This window comes from Eretmochelys imbricata, chromosome 1 (assembly GCF_965152235.1).
Source record: "Eretmochelys imbricata isolate rEreImb1 chromosome 1, rEreImb1.hap1, whole genome shotgun sequence".
NCBI lineage: Eukaryota > Metazoa > Chordata > Testudines > Cheloniidae > Eretmochelys > Eretmochelys imbricata.
The window spans coordinates 276,612,797-276,634,521 of NC_135572.1; the positions used below are offsets into that span (position 1 = coordinate 276,612,797).

The following is a 21,725-nucleotide window of genomic DNA, read 5'->3' on the forward strand; positions in this document are numbered from 1 at the left end:
ATGAGGAATAGCTGGCTAGATGGTAATACTGCTGAAAAGAATCTGAGGGTTAGAGTGGATCACAACTTGAATATGAGTCAATAATGTGATAGAGCTACACAAAAGGCCAATACCATTCTGGCATGTATTAACAGGAGTGTTGTATGTAAAACACAGAAGTCTTGCTGTACTAGGCACTGGTGAGGCCTCAGCTGGAGTATTATGTCCAATTCTGTGTGCCACACTTTAGGAAAGATGTGGACAAATTGGAGAGAGTCCAGGGAGAGCAATAAAAATGATAAAAGGTTTAGAAAGCCTGACCTATGAAAAAAGATTTAAAAAACTGGGCATCTTTAGTCTTGAGAAAAAAAGACTTAGGAGGAACCTGATAATAGTCTTCAAATCTGTTAAGGGCTGTTATAAAGAGGATGGTGATCAATTGTTCTCCATGTCCCTTGAAGGTAGGACAAGAAATACTGGGTTTAATCTGCATCAAGGGATATTTAGTTGAGATATTAGGAAATTTTTCTGACTATAAGCACTGTAACCGGCTTCCAAGGGAGGTTGTGGAATCCCCATCATTGGAGGTTTTTAAGAACATGTTAGACAAACACCTATCAGGGCTGGTCTAGTTTTATTTGGTCCTACCTCAGCACAGGGGCTGGATTTGATGATCTCTCGAGGTCCCTTCCAGCCTACGTTTCTTTTATTCTAAGTGCTCCAAAAAGTACATATTGATTACAACAGCAAAGTCCTCATCAACGTTTTTTGATAACATGGATGATTGATGAGGTTGCTTCCCATATTAAGAGATATGCCTGGCACACCTGCAACCTCTTGCAGATCACCTTTGATTCATTGGCTGGTTACAACTGAGCACCACGTCACATTTTCAGTTTGCAGGTATTTATAAGGCTCAAGTCTTGTTTAACATGTGTCTGACTGCAGTAGCTATCAATGGGCCATGCTGGTATCTGAGCCCTGGTCTACACTACAGGGTTAGGTCGAATTCAGCCGCGTTAGGTCGATTTTAAAATGAATGTGTCTACACAACCAACCCCATTCCATCGACCTGAAGGGCTCTTAAAATCAACTTCTGTACTCCTCCCCGGTGAGGGGAGTAGCTCTAAAATTGATCTTGCTGGGTCAAATTTTGGGTAGTGCAGACGTAATTTGGCGGTATTGGCCTCCAGGAGCTATCCCAGAGTGCTCCAATGTGAGCGCTCTGGACAGCACTTTGAACTCTGATGCACTAGCCAGGTACACAGGAAAAGCCCAGGGAACTTTTGAATTTCATTTCCTGTTTGGTCAGCGTGGCAAGCTCAGCAGCACAGATGACCATGCAGTCCCCCCAGAATCGCAAACGAGCTCCAGCATGGACCGAAAGGGAGACACTGGATCTGATTGCTGTATGGGGAGAAGAATCTGTGCAGGCCGAACTCCAATCAAAAAGAAGAAATGCTAATATGTATGCCAAAATCGCATAGGGCATGGTGGAGAGAGGCTACAACAGGGACACACAACAGTGCCGCATGAAAGTCAAGGAGCTCAGGCAAGCCTACCAAAAGACAAAGGAGGCAAATGTTCACTCTGGGTCAGAGCCCCATACATGCCACTTCTATGATCAGCTGCATGGCATTCTACGGGGGCACCATACCACTACCCCACCACTGTCCGTGGACACCTGCAAGGGGGGAGTCTCACCGAACAGGGAAGAGGATTTTGTGGAGGAGGAGGAGGAGGAGAAGGAGAACAAGCGGTGAATCCGTTCTCCCCGGCAGCCAGGACTGTTTCATCACCCTGGAGCCAATACCCTCCGAAGGCAGGATCCCTGACCCTGAAGCTGGAGAAGGCACCTCTGGTGAGTGCACATTTGTACCTACACTACAGGGTTTAAAAGCAATAGTGTTTAATGTTTGATTTGCCCTGAAGAATTGGGATGCATTCGCAGCCAGTACAGCTACTAGAAAAGTCTGTTAACGTGTCTGGGGATGGAGCGGGAATCCTCCAGGGGCATCTCCACGAAGCTCTCCTGGAGGTACTCTGAAAGCCTTTGCAGAAGGTTTCTGGGGAGGGCTGCCTTATTTCATCCTCCACGGCAGGACACTTTACCACGCCAAGCCAGTAGCAAGTAGTCTGGAATCATTGCTGCACAAAGCATGGCAGCGAATGGTCCTGGGTTTTGGTTGCATTCAAGCAACATTCGGTCTTTATCTTACTGTGTTAGCCTCAGGAGAGTGATATCATTCATGGTCACCTGTTTGAAATAGGGGAATTTTTGTAAGGGAACAGTAAAAGAACCCCGTTCATGCTGGGTTGTTTGTGCTTCGCTAAAAGGGATCATCCAGGAGAATAGCCACACAGCTGGGGGGAGGGGTGAAGGGATCATCCCAGAGAATAGCCACCCGGTGAGGTGGGGGGAGGTGTGTGCCTCACATCCAACCGAAAACCGCAGCCCCTCCTTTTAAATGTGAAATCCAACCGGCATTGCTTGCTATGGGAAAGGATGGCGCTGCCATTCCCACATGTTATGAAGGCGTAAGAACCCAACCCCACCTACCAAAAGGCTTACCATGGCTGCCTGGAAACCAAATTCTGTTGCCCAGCCGTTTGTGATGTGTCATCACACCAGCAGGCGCTCAATATAAAAGGCAAAATGCAATCTTGTACCTAAAGCACATGTGCTGTCTGCTGTGAATTGCTTGGTTCACTGTGAAAGAGTCTCCCTTTTGTTCTCAGAAATGTATCATCTTAAATTTTACTCTCCCTTTTTATCTCCCCCCAGGTGCAAATGTTTCTACGCTCCCCCTGTCATCTCTGTCCCTGAGGTTATCGCAGATTAAAAGGTGAAAAAAACGCACTCGCAATGACATGTTTTCTGAGCTCATGCAGTCCTCCCGCACTGATAGGGCACAGCTTAATGCGTGTAGGCATTCAGTGGCAGAGGCCAGGAAAGCATTAACTGAGCGTGAAGAGCAGAGGCAGGAGGCAATGCTGAGGCTAATGCGGGAGCAAACGGACATGATGAAGCATCTGTTGGAGCTGCAGGAAAGCCAACAAGAGCACAGACCCCTGCTGCATCCATTGTGTAACTGCCTGGCCTTCTCCCCAAGTTCCATATCCTCCTCACCCAGACACCCAAGAACGTGTCGGGGGAGGTTCCGGGCACCCAGCCACTCCACTCCAGAGGATGGCCCAAGCAACAGAAGGCTGTCATTCAAACAGTTTTGATTTGTAGTGTGGCTACAATAAGCAATGTGGCCTTGTCCTTCCCTCCTCCCCACCCAGGCTACCTTGTCAGTTATCTCACTTTTTTTTTAATTAATAAAGAAAGAATACATGGTTTCAAAACAATAGTTACTTTATTTCCTTTGCCAGCTGTGATCGAAGGGTGGAGGGTGGCTGGCTTACAGGGATTAAAATCAACAAAGGGGGCGGGTTTACAGCAAGGAGAAACACACACAACTGTCACACCGTAGCCTGGCCAGTCATGAAACTGGTTTTCAAAGCCACTCTGATGCACAGCGTGCCAAGCTGTGCTCTTCTAATCGCCCTGGTATCTGGCTGCTCAAAATTGGATGCCAGGCAATTTGCCTCAACCTCCCACTGTGCCATAAATGTCTCTCCCTTACTCTCACAGATATTATGGAGCACACAGCAAGTAGCAATAAGAATGTGAATATTGGTTGCGCTGAGGTCTAACCTAGTCAGCAAACTGCGCCAGCGAGCTTTTAAACGTCCAAAGGCACATTTCTACCATCATTCTGCACTTGCTCAGCCTTTAGTTGAACTGCTCCTTAGTACTGTCTAGGCTGCCTGTGTACGGCTTCATGAGCCATGGGAACAAGGGGTAGGTTGGGTCCCCAAGGATAACTATTGTCATTTCAACATCCCCAACGGTAATTTTCTGGTCTGGGAAGTAAGTCCCTTCTTGCAACTGCTCGAACAGCCCGGAGTTCTTAAAGATGCGCGCATCATGCACCTTTCCCGGCCATCTCTCGTTGATGTCGGTGAAACGTCCCTTGTGATCCACCAGTGCTTGCAGCACCATTGAGAAGTACCCCTTGCGGTTTACATACTGGTTGGCAAGGTGGTCCGGTGCCAAGATAGGGATATGTGTTCCATCTGTCGCCCCACCACAGTTAGGGAACCCCATTGCAGCAAAGCCATCCACTATGACCTGCACATTTCCCAGAGTCACTACCCTTGATTGCAGAACATCAGTGATTGCATTGGCTACTTGGATCACAGCAGTCCCCACAGTAGACTTGCCCACTCCAAATTGATTCCTGACTGACCGGTAGCAGTCAGGCGTTCCAAGCTTCCACAGGGCTATCGCCACTCACTTCTCAACTGCCAGGGCTGCTCTTATCTTGGTATTCTGGCACTTCAGGGCAGGGGAAAGCAACTCACAAAGTTCAAGGGAAGTGGCCTTATGCACACGAAAGTTTTGCAGCCACTGTGAATCATCCCATACCTGCATCACTATGTGGTCCCACCAGTCTGTGCTTGTTTGCCGGGCCCAGAATCGGCATTCCACTAGATCAACCAGCCCCACTGCCGCCTTGATGTCCCAATTGCCACAGCCCGTGCTTTCTGGAATGTCTTTGTCCATGTCTTCATCACAATCGTCCTCGTGCTGGCGTCTCTTAGCCCGGTTCTGCACATACTCCAGGATAATGCGCTAGGTGTTTACAGTGCTCACATCAGCAGCAGTGAACTGAGCGGGCTCCATGCTTGCCATGGTATGGCATCTGCATGGGCAACCCAGGAAAAAAGGTGCGAAAGAATTGTCTGCCATTGCTTTCACGGAGGGAGGGAGGGAGAGGAGACGGACGACATGTACCCTAAACTACCCGCGACAATGTTTTTGCCCCATCAGGCATTGGGAGCTTAACCCAGAATTCCAGTGGGCAGCGGAGACTATGGGAACTGTGGGATAGCTACCCACAGTGCACCGCTCCGTAAGTTGATGCTAGCCATGGTATTGAGGACACACTCCACCGACTTATGTGCTTAGTGGGGACATACACAATCAACTGTGTAAAATTGATTTCTAAAAATCGACTTCTATAAAATCAACCTAATTTCCTAGTGTAGACATACCCTGAGAATAGTCACACCACAGTGGTACTCTGGCCACACCCGCTTTCCCTTGGTCACACCTCCAACTTGTTCCCTATGCTAGTGGCTAGAAGAGAGGTTGGTAGAGAACTGACTTTACATCATCTGAGGGTTCCCCTTGCACTAGGCTTTCCAGCTGTTATGCACCACTGGAGCAGTGCAAAGCAGCCTGAAGGGCTGCAGATCTGGCCCTGAGTGTGTACCCATACCTATGGCTTTCATATAATGGCACATGATAAACTATGGGAGCTCAGAAAGTATGCTAACTAAAACTACTCTGTATATTAATAATCTATCTGTTTTAGGGTTTTATACTGTCACCTGTCACCATGGTATCTGTGCACCTTCCACATTAAATCAATAGCCAGAGCATCCTGAGTGTATTTCACAGCATCGCTGGTTCTTCTCCCTTTGCAGATAAAAACTCTGCTTCTCTCTCTCTCTCTCTCTCTCTCTGTGTACGATGGAAAGATTTTTTTCAAAGGGGAAGGTTCTGGAGTGTTTTCAAAAGCCAGTTAGACTCTGGCTTCACCTAATCTCCTCTGGAAGTTCATTCCATAGCCAGAGCCCCTCAACGAATAGTGCTTTGAAAATCACAAGAAGAGTGTGGGATGTTATATATTGGTATATATGGTTGAAAGCATAAGTGCAGACTATTTACCCAATGACTAGGTTCAGACTAGTGAGGCAGACACTATGCAGGCCCTTTTTCTTTTTTATCCATTATTATTTAACTATTGCAATGGTGCCCAGAACCAGGGTCAGGACTCCATTGGACTAGCTGCTGTACAAACACATATAAAGACACAGTCACTGCTCCCAGAGACCTTGCAGTCTATGCTGTGAATGATCCTGGTTCTGTTTTCCTTCACTAGGTCCATGGAAGGTGCATGTGTAAGCACAATACAGCAGGCCACCACTGTCAGCTCTGTGCTCCACTCTACAATGACCAGCCCTGGCAGGCTGCAAATGGCAAAACTGGAGCCCCAAAAGAATGCCGATGTAAGTAACTGATTGATGAAAGTGCCTCAAGACTGTCAGCATAAATGAAATTCCTTATCACACCCCTTTCTCTGATATTTCAAAAAGGTACCCAATAGCCAGACGACAGACAGCTGTTTGTGAAGTAACTTAGTGAGTAGAGAACCGACGTCAGCACCCACCACGTGTTTAAACATTGGTAACTGCTCTGTTTGCAAAGCTGCTAGCATGTAAATTCTACCAAGAACATGTTAGGTATTTGCTTGGCTTTCTTGTGGAATCAAAGCATAACTACTTGAGATGCTGAGCTTCTATTGCAGGCACAGTGCCGTTAAATAGACTGTACTGGACACTGGATGAGAGACAGAACTACAGATAAAGCGTTGGCACAGCTTTCAGTGTCTGGCTTTTCAGTATAAAGTAGAATCAGCCACAACTAACAACGGTTTGTATAATACACTATAAATTAATGAAGATGTACTTTTGTTGAGGGGAGGGGTGGCGTTATTTTTCCATTTTAGGTATTGCCAGGAGATTTTAAATGTTGGTATTTAATATCTCATGTTAAAGATTAAGGCCAACATTGTTTAAAGTGTCCACTAATTTGGTGTGCATGAAGTTCTGGGTGCCTAACTTGTCACTTTTAGGGCTGGGTTTCAGAGTTTCTAAGCACTCGTATTTCCAAATGAAGTGAACAAGAGCTGTAGGCTCTCAGCAGCTCTAGAAGAATCAGCTCTGAAGTGTCTTAGCTGGTGCCACTCAATAAATCCACAGCTCTGGTTGTTGCTATATACACAGGGCGTTCTCCAGAAAGGCCTCAGGGCTTTGGAATGTCCTCCTGCCCCTGGTCTGAAATAGCTCAGATTTGCCATCTTGCATGTTTTCCCTGGCTTTTGAAGGTGTTGGGGTAGACTGAAATACTGGCCAGTGTGTTGATGTAGTATTATTTGTATTTAGAGCTGCTCCTGGATAGAAGGGTGAGCTGACTGCAATTTGTGTTTCATTTTGGAATATTCAATGATTGGCGGATTTCTCAGACCCTGTGTATGTGTAACCCTTGTGCTTTATACTGCAGTCGTTTATTTTTCAGTCCAAAGTTTCAAAGCCAAACCTTCTGCCCATGAATCATGTTCTTCTTCCTCCCTCCCTCTCAGTCGCTCTTGTATTTATAACATTTTCTGCTGAGCTCTGGTTGGCTCATGTCTCAGACAGAGATTCTGTAAGACCTGCCTGACCATAATGATGACTTTCTATGAAGATTTAAGAAATCTACTGAATATGCTCAGTAGATACCACATGCTTCTGGATGTCTCTGGACATCTGCTCTCTGAATATGTGCAGAGACACAGATAATTTGGACATATCCATTCACCTTGCCAACGCTACTCTCTTTTTCTTTGGACTTAAAAATAAGATGTTGCTTTATATAGTATATACTTGCATTTGGGCCGTCTTTTAGTGTTCTAAATTGAAAGAAAAAATAAAATAATAATTAAAGAATTCGATGAAAGTGTCATTCTCTAGAAGTAACAAATTCGTGATTGAAAATCATAAAACTATAGAAATGTAGGGCTGAAAGGGACCTCCAGAAGTCATCAAGTCTAGCCTCTGTGCTGAGGCAGGACCAAGTATACCAAGACCATCCCTGACAGGTGTTTGTCCAACATGTTCTTAAAAACCTCCAATGATGGGGATTCCACAACCTCCCTTGAAAGCCAATTCCAGAGCTTAACTACCTGTATAATCAGAACGTTTTTCCTTACATCTAACCTAAATCTCCCTTGCTGAAGATTAAGCCTATTACTTCTTGTCCTACCTTCAGTGCACACAGAGAACAGTTGATCACCATTCTCTTTACAACAGCCCTTAATAGATTTGAAGATTGTTATCATGTACCCCCATCCATCTTTTTTTCTCAAGGCTAATGTTACCCAGTTTTTAAAATCTTTTTTCATAGGTCAGGCTTTCTAAACCTTTTATAATTGTTGTTCCTCTCCCGGGACTCTCTCCAATTTGTCCACATCTTTCCTAAAGTATGGCACTCAGAACTGGACACAATACTCCAGCTGAGGCCTCACCAGTGCCTAGTACAGCAAGACTCCTGTGTTTTACATGCAACACCCCCGTTAATACACACCAGAATGGTATTGGCCTTTTGTGTAACTGAATCACATTGCTGACTCATATTCGAGTTGTGATCCACTCTAACCCTCAGATTCTTTTCAGCAGTATTACCACCGAGCCAGCTATTCCTCATTTTGTAGTTGTATATTTCATTTTTCCTTCCTAAATGTAATACTTTGCACTTGTCTTTATTAAACATCATCTTGTTGATTTCAGACCAGTTCTCCAGTTTGTGTAGCTTGTTTTGAATTTTAGTCCTGTCTTCCAAAGTGCTTGCAACCTCCCCCCCATGCACACACACACATATCTTGGTGTCGTGCAAATTTTATAAGCATACTCTCTACTCCATGATCCAAGCAGGGGTGAAAGTAGCACAGAGGACTTACCAGTACAGGGGCCTGGCTCCGGGCCCTTGGAAGGGTTGGGGCCTCGGGCGGAATGGGCGGGGCTGGGGTGGTCAGCCTCCCCCAGCCAGCCCATCTGCGCTGCCTGGCCCACGCTGCCCGGGGTTCCGGCGGTGATTTAAAAGGGCCCCGGGCTCCAGCCACTGCCACGGTAGCAGCGGCAGCTGGGAGCCCCTGGGCCCTTTTAAATTGCCGGGCCCAGGGGCAGCCGCCCCTTTTACCCTCCAGGTCCCTACCAGCAGGGCCGCTGCCCGGGGTTGTGTGGCAGCAATGTTAAAGCGCTGCTGCGGTAGCACTTTAACATTGGCAGCATACAGGCCAGTACCGGCAGCCCCTTCTTACCGGTACTCCCAGCCCCTCCTGGCCTACTTTCACTCCTGTATCCAAGACTTTATGAAAATATTGAATAGTACTGGACCCAAGACATCTGTGGGATCCAACTAGATATACCCTCCCAGTTTGACATCAGAACATTGATAACTACTCTTTGAGTACAGTCTTTCAAACAGTTGCGCACTGACATGATAGTAATTTCATCTAGACCAGGGGTGGAAAAACATTTTGGCCTGAGGGCCACCTCTGGGTATAGAAATTGTATGGTGGGCCATGAATGCTCAGGAAATTAACAATTCAGAGATATTCAAATAATCTTTATTTAATAAAGATACATTTTAGTGGAAATAAACATTAAACCTCACTTACTATTATAAATATACTGTCATAAAGTATTACAATAATTAAACCAAACTTACCTCCTTTCCAATCCCTCTTTGATTAATGTGAACAATGCAGCCTGCACTCCCTGGCCAACTACTCTTTGGTTTATCTTCAACAATGGAAAATTAACACTATTAAAACAGCAGAGTCACCTAAGCCAACAAGTAGCAGACACATGGGCTTGCACCTTCCAGGCTCTGGTAGCACGTTTGGGTTGTGCAGCTGCAGTAACATGCATTCCCTCACGTAGGTCCCACCTGAACACGTGGGAGCGTCGGGCAGGCAGAGCGGGGCAAGCCCCCGACCCCACTCCCTGGCAGGAGTGCCTGAGCAGGGCCAGCTCCTGACCTCGCTCCCGGGGGGCCAGATTAAAAGGGCTGAGGGGCCGGAGTTTGCCCACCTCTGGTCTAGACCTCATTTTCCTAGTTTGCTTATGAGAATGTCGTGTGGGACTATGTCAAAAGCCTTACTAAAATCAAGATATATCACATCAACTGCTTCCCCCCATCCACTAGGCCAGTAACCCTGTCAAAGGAGGGAATTAGGTTGGTTTCCATGTTTTGTGATAATGTGAAAGTTCTTTATATATTTGAATTTATGAAGTTTTTATAAATGAGGCCCATTGTTCTAACATTTGGTTTTGAGTGCTTTATTTTTTATTTGCAAGGACCTTCAGCATACATCAGAATCCATATTATTTTCTTCCATGAGCATTCTGCATGTTACTCAAAACCATATCTACCGAGCCTGAACATAATCCGGTTAAATAAGAATAGGTGTTAATTCTGTAAATTTAAAGAAGTGTACCTAAGAAAATGAAGAAAATAAACAATATTGACAAGATGTTGAAGGACTTAAATTTTATTAAAATATGAATCCCTAATTCATTAGACTCAAACCAACATAACTCGCCTATGGCCCCCCAACAGGGCCTCGGTCTCACTTGCAAGATTCCGTGAACAATTAGTTACACTGGAAATGCAAGTGCTGGTATAACTGGGTACTTTTTTTAAAGACATCTGCTGGCCTGTATGTACATTTGATTTTCTTTGTTGCTTCTGCTACTGCTGTACTGTATGTTCATTTTTCAGCATTTGCATTAATCTTTTATACACACCACAATCTTTCCTCTTTTTAATGAGTCTTTTTGTTTCCTTTGGCTTGATCCCAGCATGTAAATGTAATGGGCATGCTGACATGTGTCATTTTGACATGGATGCATGGCTGGCCTCAGGGAATCGCAGTGGCGGAGTCTGTGATAATTGTCAACACAACACTGAAGGGCAGCATTGCCAACGTTGCAAGCCAGGCTTCTACCGAGATCTCAGAAGGCCTTTCTCTGCCCCAGATGCCTGCAAATGTAAGTCACTGTCAATTAACTGATAAAATACCAACTGAAACTTGAGGGTTAAATACTAGAAGACAAGATCCTCCCATCTTTCATTTGTGCTGCTTTAGCAGAGGGCTATAAGTTCTTAACAGTATATTTATTTCTTCATCTTTGGGTTTGTTTAATGCTATTTACAAAAACCAGTAGAGTTTGCCAGACTAGGGGTCAGCAGATGCTGTTAACAAATCAGCACTCTGGCTCTCTGTAATTTAGTATTATTTATACACTGGATTAGCTGACAGCTGCCTCTTCACTTAAATGAGGATTCCTGAGCATTCTCCTGCTGTTTTTGGAGAACAGATCTCCGTATCGGCACATCTTCTTCATTAATGTTGGCAGAAGCCCTGAAATGGATGGTTTGACCAAAAGTGGATGGAATTAGCAAAAACCAACAACCCTAATTCATCTGACTCTCAGAAGCAGGTGGATCTGAAGGGGGAAATTTCCGTGTGAGTTAACATTATTCCAGCAAGTTTGACTCTGGTGGGACTCCTGAGTTATATAGTCCACAGGGAGATCCAAATGCAAAAATCACCCAGGAACATTCTGAGGATTTGTGACTTGTAGAGAACTTCAAATCCACAAACCACATTCAATGGATTACACTGAGAGAGAAATGTAGTGAGCCAAGTAATGCTCTCAGCTACACAGCTACAAACTCCACTGATTTCACGAGATTTACACTGGCATAAGAGAGCATAATCTGGTGCTGTCACTTCATATGTGGCAGACAGAATCTGGCTCCTGTACTGTTAGTGTTGTTTAAGGGAAAATTGTATCCATCTTCTTCAGAAAGCACTGCAAGAATCCCTTCTCAGAGGAGAGAAATTGGCAGTATCCTTTGAAACTGTAGAGTTGCATTCTGTGGTTGAATATGGCATGTGGCTCCCATTGGCTTCACTTGGAGTTGTGTGGCAACTAACCTTTTCATCTCACTGGGCACTTACTTGTTCCACTGTGGCTTTCTGTTGCCCCAGCCAGCTGGCAGAGGGATCTAGTCTCCTCTGGATGTTTGATTTCACTAACTGGAGAGATGTGTGTCTAGCCCAGATAATACACCTTGTATAGTTTACCAACCTGATTCCTCTTAGAATACAGTTTATGAAAATGTATGTGACCTCAATCCTTCATTACACAGGTAAATAATATTTTCATGTTATAATATATAGACAACACATTTCTTAAATACTTTTACTTCAAATATTTTCCTAGTATCCCTTTGCCTACTTCCATTACCTACTTTGCAGTCTCTAGTCTCTTCATCTGTGATATCAGATATTTTTCTTCAATAATTATTGCCAGGTCATATACAAGGGTGTTTTTGTTTTGTACTCCCATTCAGAAAATACGGGTTAGAATCCTGGATTCAGCCGCTCACTTTCTAGGGGTCTTTTCCAACTCCCATCTTCACTAGGAAAAAAGGTGCATTCTTACCTCATATTAACTGACACATGGCAACTATCACGAGGTAAAATCCATGAAAAGGCAATTTTCAGATGACAGCAGATCACACTAAATGCTTTGGGGGAACCTAGGATTTATGTTGGCCTGATGTGTTAGAGGTACAACTGCCATGTCTTCACTAGGATTTTACCTCATGTTTGTTACCACACCTTTTTTTCTCGCGAAGACAAGGCCACTGAAGCCAATCTAAGTTTTTGCATTGACTTCAATGGGAGTTGAATGTGGCCTTGGGAGCACTGGAGAAGCAGCAAAATCCACCTTGGAGATAGAAGGAGTGGGTTGTATCTGTACACTGGTAGTGCCCGTTGCTTGACAAATCTAGGAACTGAACTGAAATGTTTTACAAAGAGAGTATCATTCAGTCCTCCCAGGTCTAATAGTTCCAGTGCAAACCTTGCCTAGTTTGGGAAGGGCCATTACTGACTGGGGTCTAGCACAGAGAAAACCTGCTTGCAAAAATAAGTATCAGTGTAATTATTGGAAAGTTCCACTCCAAAATGGAGATCATGATTCAAATGGAAAAATTCCAGTGTGTATAGAAAAAATCAAACTAACAATCAACTGTCATGTCACAGAATTAATTATCTGTAAGTATCACCGCTCACACTAAATCCTAAGAGACTGCTAAGATCCTGGCTAAAAACCTTAGCAATCTTGGCAGGAGGCAGACTTATGCAGATGCTATGATTAATGGATATTTTTACTGACACAATGGTGGACATAAGACCTGCTGCACAGTCACGTCAGTTTCCTTCATCACTGACCCTAACGTTCTACTTTTTTCATGCATTTCATTTTTAAAAAGTGCAAAATGTTATATGCCTGACATCAAGGCTAGGATTTTGTCCCCTTACATTGTCTCTTAAAAAATGTCGCTAGAAAATCCATTTAAAGAACCCTCTATGTTTAGGAACTCTGTGGTATTTAAATCCCAAAGGTAATGTATGTTTAAAATAACTCATAAGACAGCAATTATTACAGTAAGACAAAGTCTTAATAATCTACCTTTTGCATTAATAGTGTCTACTTTGCTACTGTTATTATTTGAGAACATATTAGGGCTTGTCTACGTGGAGATTCAGGAAAATTAATCCAAATTAACTAAAGGTGTGAATTTGAAGTGGATTAGTTAAACCACATTAAATCCCTGTGTGTCCTGAATGCAGTTTCGTTTATTCACTTTGGAAGTGAATTAACATAAACTGAATTAAGGTCACTTTATTTCTGAATGACGGCGTTCACTCAGGGGTTTAATGCAGTTTAACTAATTCACTTCAAATTGGCTATGTCTACACTACCACTTAAGTCAGTATAAGGGCTAATCTACACTGGCAATGCTAAAATGCTGCCACAGCAGCGCTTTAACGTGCCTTGTGTGGTCGCAGCGCAGCGCTGTGAGAGAGCTCTCCCAGCGCTCTAAAAAACCCACCTCAATGAGGGGTGTAGCTCCTGGTCACTGTCTACACTGGCACTTTACAGCCTTGCAACTTGCTGCGCTCAGGGGCGTATTTTTTCACACCGTGAGCAAGAAAATTGCAGCGCTGTTAATTGCCAGTGTAGACAAGCCCTAATTTATGTCGCTCAGAGGTGTGAATAAGCCACCCTCCTCTGCGGCATAAATTACACCAACCTAAATGCCAGTGTAGACAGCACTATGTTGGTGGGAAAGCTTCTCCTGTCAACATAGCTACCGCCGCTCATTGAGGATGGATTAATTAAATCGACAGGAGAGCTCTCTCCCATTGACTTACAGCCGCTCCACTGCATCGATGCAGCTGTGCCACTGCAAGCTCTCTAGTGTAGCCATAGCCTTAGTTAATTTGGATTAATTTTCCTGTGTAGGCAGGCCCTTAGTTACAGAACATTGAGTATTTGTTCAACTCAATAAAATAATTTTGACAGAATTAAGCTGATTTCATGAAGATTTATATAACTTTAGAATGTTACACTTCACATAGGACATTACAACAAACTCAAATTAATAGGGCAAAGGTGACTTTATTTGGGGGAGGCAAAGACTTGAAATCTCCTATAAATGCTCTTCTGGACACCCCACAACTCCAGATTCCCCTTAGTGCTTTCCTTTTTGACCTCCTCCTCTTGGCCAGTTTACTTTCCATTCCAGAACGGGCCACGCAGCTAGAGCTGGGCAGGAAATTATTTTCCCCATCCTGTTAGAGTTTGAGATTTCAGATTTTTTTCTCTCTTCCGGAATGGTACGAAAATCAAAATCTCAGAACTTTTCACTCACTGATAATCCAGATAACTAACTAACTAACTAAATAGATACATTTGGAGTGGATCAATTGGAACATTGTGTTTCAATAATTTTGAAGCATTTTGTTTCAGTTTTGACTTTTTAAACTTTTTTAGAATAAACTACAATTTTAAAACAAAATCATTTCAAATAAAAAAATGAAACTTTTTTTTTAAAAAATAGAAATGGGACCTTTTTGATAATTTTTAAACTTTTTTTTTAATTGAAGCAGGAAGTTTGTCAAAACTGACCCTTTCTTGCAAATAGTTTTGGTTTCGATGAATCAGTGTTTTCTGACAAAAAATATTTCTTTGGAAAATTTCCAATCCTGTCTCAGCAACTCCTTCTACGCCCTCCATTCCTGTCTTCACACCCATCAGAGCCTTACAAGCAGCCATCTTCATCTGTGGGGAGCTCACAGTGCAGTACTGGGGGATGGGGGACACAGAGAGTGTAATGTTTCAGGTGAGACTGGTGTTTCCTGTATGGAATATTTCAGTGCCCCAAAAGTTTTCAAGAGTCTTCCTCATAGAGGGTTAGTGGTATTTTGGTTAGCTCCAGTGAACAGCAAATGAATGAACATGGTTAGATGAACCTACATAATTCTGATTAAAGTCTGTGCATGAAACGTTTCAAAGTCTTGTGTTGTGCATGGTTTGTAGTAACAAGGGACATGTCTGATAACCTTTTATTCTTATAGAGAAGACTGTAGAATGCTGTACTTAGCTCAAATCAACATTATTGCTCAACCACAGAGTAGCAATGAAAATTAAAACGGCACCAAGGTCAAAGTAAATAAAGGAGTTGTTAGGCCATAATCTTTAAAGATACTTTTAGGTTAGTAATGTATAATATTTGCTCAGGAGAAGGTGTGTACCAGATAAAACAAGGCATTCTACCATTTAACATAGCAATCTGACTGAAGGTAACTCCCTTTCCCTTCCCCTACCTCCAGTTTTATTTTATATCCCTCATGGATTTTGAAGTCCCAGCTACAGTGTAACCAGGGACAAGAAATCAAGTTTCATAATTGCTGAGTTTCTTTTTGCTTTTGCACTACAGGGCTTTTAGGGTAAATATTTGGTGTTTCCAAAGGTCACTGGCAGCTCCAAAAAACAAAACCTTCATTCATAACACAGAGCTAAGGAGGAACTCCTGATCCTCATTGAAGTCAATGACAAAACTCCCATTGACTTCAACAGGTGCAGGATTTCAGCCTAGATGTTTCCCCACACAATCCTATTCCCATACAGCACCTCCCAAGCAAAGACAGGCAGCTGATTAATATTTTCACTTTGTAGATGCTGAGCTCAAAGTATTCTTATGTATTACACTGTGTGTTGCTATCTCAATGCCACTACGTTTGAATATGAGGAAGAGAATGCTCTGTCTCCTGGTGTATTTCGCCATAGCTAGCCCTGGAGCACAGACTGACAGTCTTGTTGAGGGGGCCAGGTCAGATGACCTAACAGCCTTTTCCCCTCTCTTACTTCCATGATTCTATGGTCCTTTGCATTGTGCATGGTACAGTCCCCGCAATGTGAAAGCCACATTTTACCCGTGTGATAGGTAGATTCCCCTGAACCATCTCTCTAAGGTTATAAATATATTCTCCAGGAAGCAGCATCCAATCTACCCATGTCCACAGATTCTCACTGCTCCATGCTCCAGTGGCCTCTGCTGCTTTATTGTTTTCCCCAGCTGCTTCAGCTTCTCCAACAGACTTCTGTATTTGGGATAGGATAGTTGCTTGGAGAAAACAGAGTCCAGAAGCAGCTCTAAGAGGAGCAGATCATCAGGCCACAGACAGTAATAGCTGTAACTGCCAAGCTCCAAGTCATCAGTATTGCTTTAGAATTAATTTCCTGCTGTGTCCCAACCCTACACATACTGGGACATTTACCTTCTTCTTTTCATGATGTCCTTGTTTCGTCTGGATATTTAGCTGTTTGTTTGTCTCTGTAATGTGAAGTGTCTCATAGACTCATAGATACCAAGGTCAGAAGGGACCATCATGATCATCTAGTCCGACCTCTGCACAACGCAGGCCACAGAATCTCATCCACACACTCCTGCAATAAACCTCTCACCTATATCTGAGCTATTAAAGTCCTCAAATCATGGATTAAAGACTTCAAGGTGCAGAGAATCCTCCAGCAAGTGACCCGTGCCCCACGCTACAGAGGAAGGCGAAAAACCCCCAGGGCCTCTTCCAGTCTGCCCTGGAGGAAAATTCCTTCCTGACCCCAAATATGGCGATCAGCTGAACCCTGAGCATATGGGCACGACTCACCAGCCAGATACCCAGGAAAGAATTCTCTGTAGTAACTCAGATCCCACCCCATCTAACATCCCATCACAGGCCATTGGGCCTATTTACTATGAATGTCTATTGCATTCATTCTGTACCGTTGTGGGGTGCACTTTATTTCTTTATGGCGTTTCACAGTATGTGCCTATCCTAGGCTCTAATCACATATACATTACACACAGTTATTGTATTTTCAGAACTACATGCAAACTATCCACATTAACTCAGCATCAGCCTTTGTGCTCCCCCCCAATATTGAAACCAGCTGGAAGCTGATTAGGCTCTTAGTGCTACATAGAACAGCTTCAAAGCTACTCTAAATTGCACCATCTGCTCCTGTCCAAGAGAACATTCTGGGATTTAGCCTACACTAGAAAAGTTGGCCAGTCTAGCTGTCCTGGGAAACCCTCATAGTGTAGACACACCTTTTTCTGGCAAAGGATGGCTTTAGGTAGCGTAGCTTGTACCAGTTTCCCAAACATGAGCTGTGCCAGCAAAAGCACCTTTTTGCCAGTATAAATGCATGTACATTAGGGTTTTTGCCAGTATAAAAATACCATAAAAATCACACACCCCCAACTGACCTTGGTATGCCAACAAGCAGTCAGGGATCATCAGAATGATGGGACAGTAAAGCCGCATCCTCTTTCCCCCAGTCACACCCCACAGGCTGGGCTCCAGCATAGGAGATGGTGTAGCAAATCCCCAGGTAGTGGGCTAAGCCAGTGTTATAGCTGCTTTCCACTACCAAAGTGGCAGAAGGGGGCCATAGCAGGACTAAGGGTCAGATCCAGCAGGTATGAACAAATATTACTGACATGCCAAGGAGGCAGAAGAAGATGTATCTTGGAAGGTAAAGAAGAAAGCAACTAATTACCCACCTCCATTTTATCACACACCTTCCTGTTGCTTTTCTTGATAACCCACCTTCTCCTTCTTGGCCCTGTAACTTACTCATTTTGTGCAACTACTGGGCCAGACCTTGGGGCTCAGTTTTTGTGCACCTGGTGCAACTCAGGAGGAAAAGGGTTACAAAGGATTGTAGGACCCTGGGGTGGGTGCCAAGCATAACAGAGAACAGCCTCCTAGGCCAGGCCTTTCCAGCTGGGAATCACCAAGGCATACCCTTTACACTGGGGGTGCTAGCAAGGGGATGGCTTACATCACCAGTGAATTCCCCTATGCATGGGGAATTCTCAGGGGGCCTTTCAGATAGGTCTTGTAGCTGTTTTGCACTGGTACGCTGGTACAAAAGCAGCCTTAGCAGATAACAGGCCTGATGGTCTGACTCCCTGAATGCCAGATCAGTGGACTTTACACTATTTTCCTGCTTACATCATTTTCTGACCATATTACATCCAACGTGTAGCTTTTGCACAACAGTTTGCTTTCTCCACTGAATTTGACCCTAAGGGTTCTGTGGGAGTTGCATCCAGTTACACCAGGTCTAAATTTGGTCCCATAAGTATGTAATTACCTTTATTCTGTAGTTATAGTAGCGCTGATCTTCATCCTAGTTAAGATTAGCAAAGAATAGTGTGAATTTGCTTGAATAATCTTTCTGGCCCTTAGTCTCTAGGAAATGAAAATATTTCGTTTTGTGGGAGAGGGGAGGTTGAAAGTTTGCAAGGCCTCTTTTATAATTTGCATGGCAGTTTCCCCAGCGTCTAAAGGCAACTCTGACATGTCCAAAAGAGACTTTTAAGAGAACCCTCCCTCAGGTGGCTAAAGGAAAAATGATTCTGCAGTCCAGCTATACTTCTGAGCTACAGTGTCAAGAATACTTGTGAATGCTGATTTTAGGGGCAAATTGCCAGGAGCTATTTCCAAATCTCAAAATATAAATGCACAAAAATGTAGGTGAGCAAATGTGAGGATGAGGGGTCTTTGAAAATTTGGCACTTACTGGGTTGTAATATGGAAGTTAAAAATAAAATCATCTAAATGTGCCTCTCTGATTCAGTCAAGTTCCCTCTTATGCTCAGACTGGATCTTTGCTAACAGCTTTCGAAGGAGTAATTTTAGCTGCTAGCCATGGTATTGCAGAGTCCATTAAGTGATGGGAACTGGGTCTCCAAACTGCAGCTCTTAGGAAAAAATGGAGAAAATTTTGGCTAAAATGTAACATACTCGACCAGATTCATCCCTGGCCTAAGGCAGTACAATTCCATTGACTTCAGCAGAGTTGAATCCATGTATGTCACTGGTAAATTTAGCCCATTGAGTGCATGAGACCAGAAGAGTGTAGGACACTTTCTTTCCCCCTAAGGGGGTTGAGAAATTCCATAAATATCCATGGCATCAAGTAAGAAAATAGCACGTTCGGATGCATGTGTCAAGTGTAAAATACCTGACAGCCTTGAGGAGAAAGATATGCGAGCCTCAGTGAGCACTGCTGAAAACTATGCTATTAGAGGTACTGGAGTCTATTGCCTGCAGCTAGTTATGCAGTTTGTGGAGAGGATTTTTAATCTTATTTTCTATAATTATATTTTGTTTGGGAAAGAAGGGGCGGAGCGGGGGTTATTTTATTTATTTTGGCGTTGTTGGGTTTTGGGGGTTTTTTTGCAAACATTCTGGAGCCACAGTCAGTACTGTCAATTGAGTGCCAATATTAAAGGCTGACTTAGTATGTTAAAACTGCAGTTCAGATACGTCAAACCCTGGAATTTCTGGAAACCACAAAAACGTCATCATGTCAGAATCAAAGATACGTGCATAACAATAAGTGTTCTAAGGCAAAGCATGGCTGTGCTCTATATAGTGCCTTTCTTTGTACTGCCTCCACAGCAGGAAAGGAAAAACCCCTTGGCTGGTTGAAAACGTTCTGCCCAAACTGTTTTTGATAGAAATTTGCGGTTTTGGATAAATGAAAATTTTCACTTTCTGTGAAAAATGTTGATTTTTTTTGTCAAAAAAAGAATGCCTGAAAACTGAAATATTTAGCTTTGGAAATGATACTGTGGTGCCTAATGGATTTGCCATTCGGTTGACTCATGTCCCAATTCTCCTGTATGGGCTGGGCTCCCTGGCTGGACTACATCTCCCATGGTGCACCACAATTAGGGACTCCCATGATATACAGCCTCCCCTCTCTCAGAAGACTGTAATGCACCATGGGACTGTAATGCATCTGACCAGGGAGCCCCAGACTACAATGGAGAATGAGAGCATGAGGCATCCAAATGACAAGCCCCATGAGGCACCCCAGCCAGGTGTTTCCAGATCAAATTATTTTGGTTTTCAGCCTAAATTTTTTGGTATTTGAATTTGCACCCAAAAAAAAAAAAAACCCTTGAAAAAAAAATCCCCTATTTAAAACTTTTCCAGCCCTCTGTATGTTGGATGCCAGCGACAGCAAAGGGAGGCCTAGATTACAGATGGAAAAACGTGTTAAAGGGGAGAAGTCCAACCCCTTCCTATGTAGAGTTTCCTCCAAATTTTTTCATTCTGGAATGTGGGATTTGTCCAAACTGCCCCCTCTCTTTCCCCAAGAAGAAAAACGTCACCTTGCTCTCTAATAATCCCTGTGGTTGCCACATTGACCCACTCTGATGGTCTTCAGAAAGAGCCACATCTAGCTCTTTCCATGCAAATGGAGAGAAGCTGCAATGTGAGGCTGTTTAGCAGGGAAGAGGAAAATGGAAGAAGAGTGAAGAGGACCCTTTCCTTGTTCAATAATAACAATGAGTCTTTTCAGTTTTTTGGCAACAAAACCTTACACAAACGCAGAAAAATCCGTGTTTAAAGGTCTGTACAAGAGCTGGATGGCGTTTGTATACAGCCTGACCCTTTGTTATCAGTGCCCTCATTTTTTATTCAGCATTTCAAAATAGCCACTTTGTTTTTAAATGCCAGAAAATAACTAAATTTTACCCATCACTCATCTAAGTTAAAATGACTTTTTCAAAGCTTCTTGCAGCAAGAGAATCATGAATTGTTACTTAAGAAAGCAGTTGTGTTAGGATTCTTTTTTGTAGAATATACAATAATGATCCAAGTCCTGATTCAACAAGGTACTTCGGTGCAAACTTTAAAGTTAGGCATGTGCTTAAGTACCTTGCTGAATTGGGGCCCTGGAGTTATAAGCTAACTGACGTAGTACTTTTCACTTTTGGCAAAACATGACACGAAACCAAGCTAGCTTGACTAATTATAATACAACAGAAGTTAAAGTCTTGTCATTTCTAGAGGGAATTCCTCTGGTCAGGTTCATACAAGTAAGGAGAATAAAGTCCAGAAACAACATGATTATTATTAGAACCGCAGGAGGTTTGGCATGTGTCTCACACTATTTCAAGCAAAAGTTTTGCTTTTTTGTCAGGTCACATTTCATGTAATGATTGGAAAATGTCTGTGTTGTGCCAGTCCAGCAACTCTGGGTAAACTTTCAGTAATGTAGCAAACATATTTCCTCTGGTAACTATGTCAGCCTACTAGTCCTCGCTCCCCAGTAGTGTGAAATAATAAGCACATCCAGTTCAGCCATGCGTTGGGTGAGCTAATCTGTTTGCTCTGCATTCATATCTAGCATTGCTAGCTTTCCAACACCAATACACTTACATGATGTACCTGCTTTGTACTGCAGTGTGTTCCTGCCACCCAGTTGGATCAGCCATGCTTCCTTTCAGCACTAATACCTTCTGTGACCCCAGCAACGGTGACTGCCCCTGCAAACCTGGAGTGGCAGGTCCTCAGTGTGACCGGTGTATGGTGGGATACTGGGGCTTTGGAGAGTATGGCTGCAGACCGTGTGACTGTGCTGGAAGCTGTGACCCACTCACTGGTGACTGCATCAGCAGGTGCGTGGACAGACATGCTATTTCTCTAGACTCACAAATGCAAATAGATCATGGACCTTCATATCCCAGGTATGTTCAATAAGTGTTGATTATTTTAGATAGACCTTATTGTTTGGATTGGTACTACAGAAAACCTGATGTTACACACAGTTTATAAATGGATACTGAGCCA

The 21,725-nt window shown here is 43.6% G+C and overlaps 1 protein-coding gene across 1 annotated transcript in view; it reads left to right on the forward strand.

The window, feature by feature from the left end:
* NTN4 (netrin 4) overlaps positions 1-21,725 on the forward strand; it is a 98,157-nt gene that overhangs the window by 61,394 nt on the left and 15,038 nt on the right. Inside the window, exons 4-6 of the mRNA XM_077807688.1 lie at positions 5,979-6,105; positions 10,501-10,689; positions 21,340-21,553. Of these exons, the coding sequence (XP_077663814.1) occupies positions 5,979-6,105; positions 10,501-10,689; positions 21,340-21,553 (530 nt within the window). The remainder of the gene's footprint in view (positions 1-5,978; positions 6,106-10,500; positions 10,690-21,339; positions 21,554-21,725) is intronic.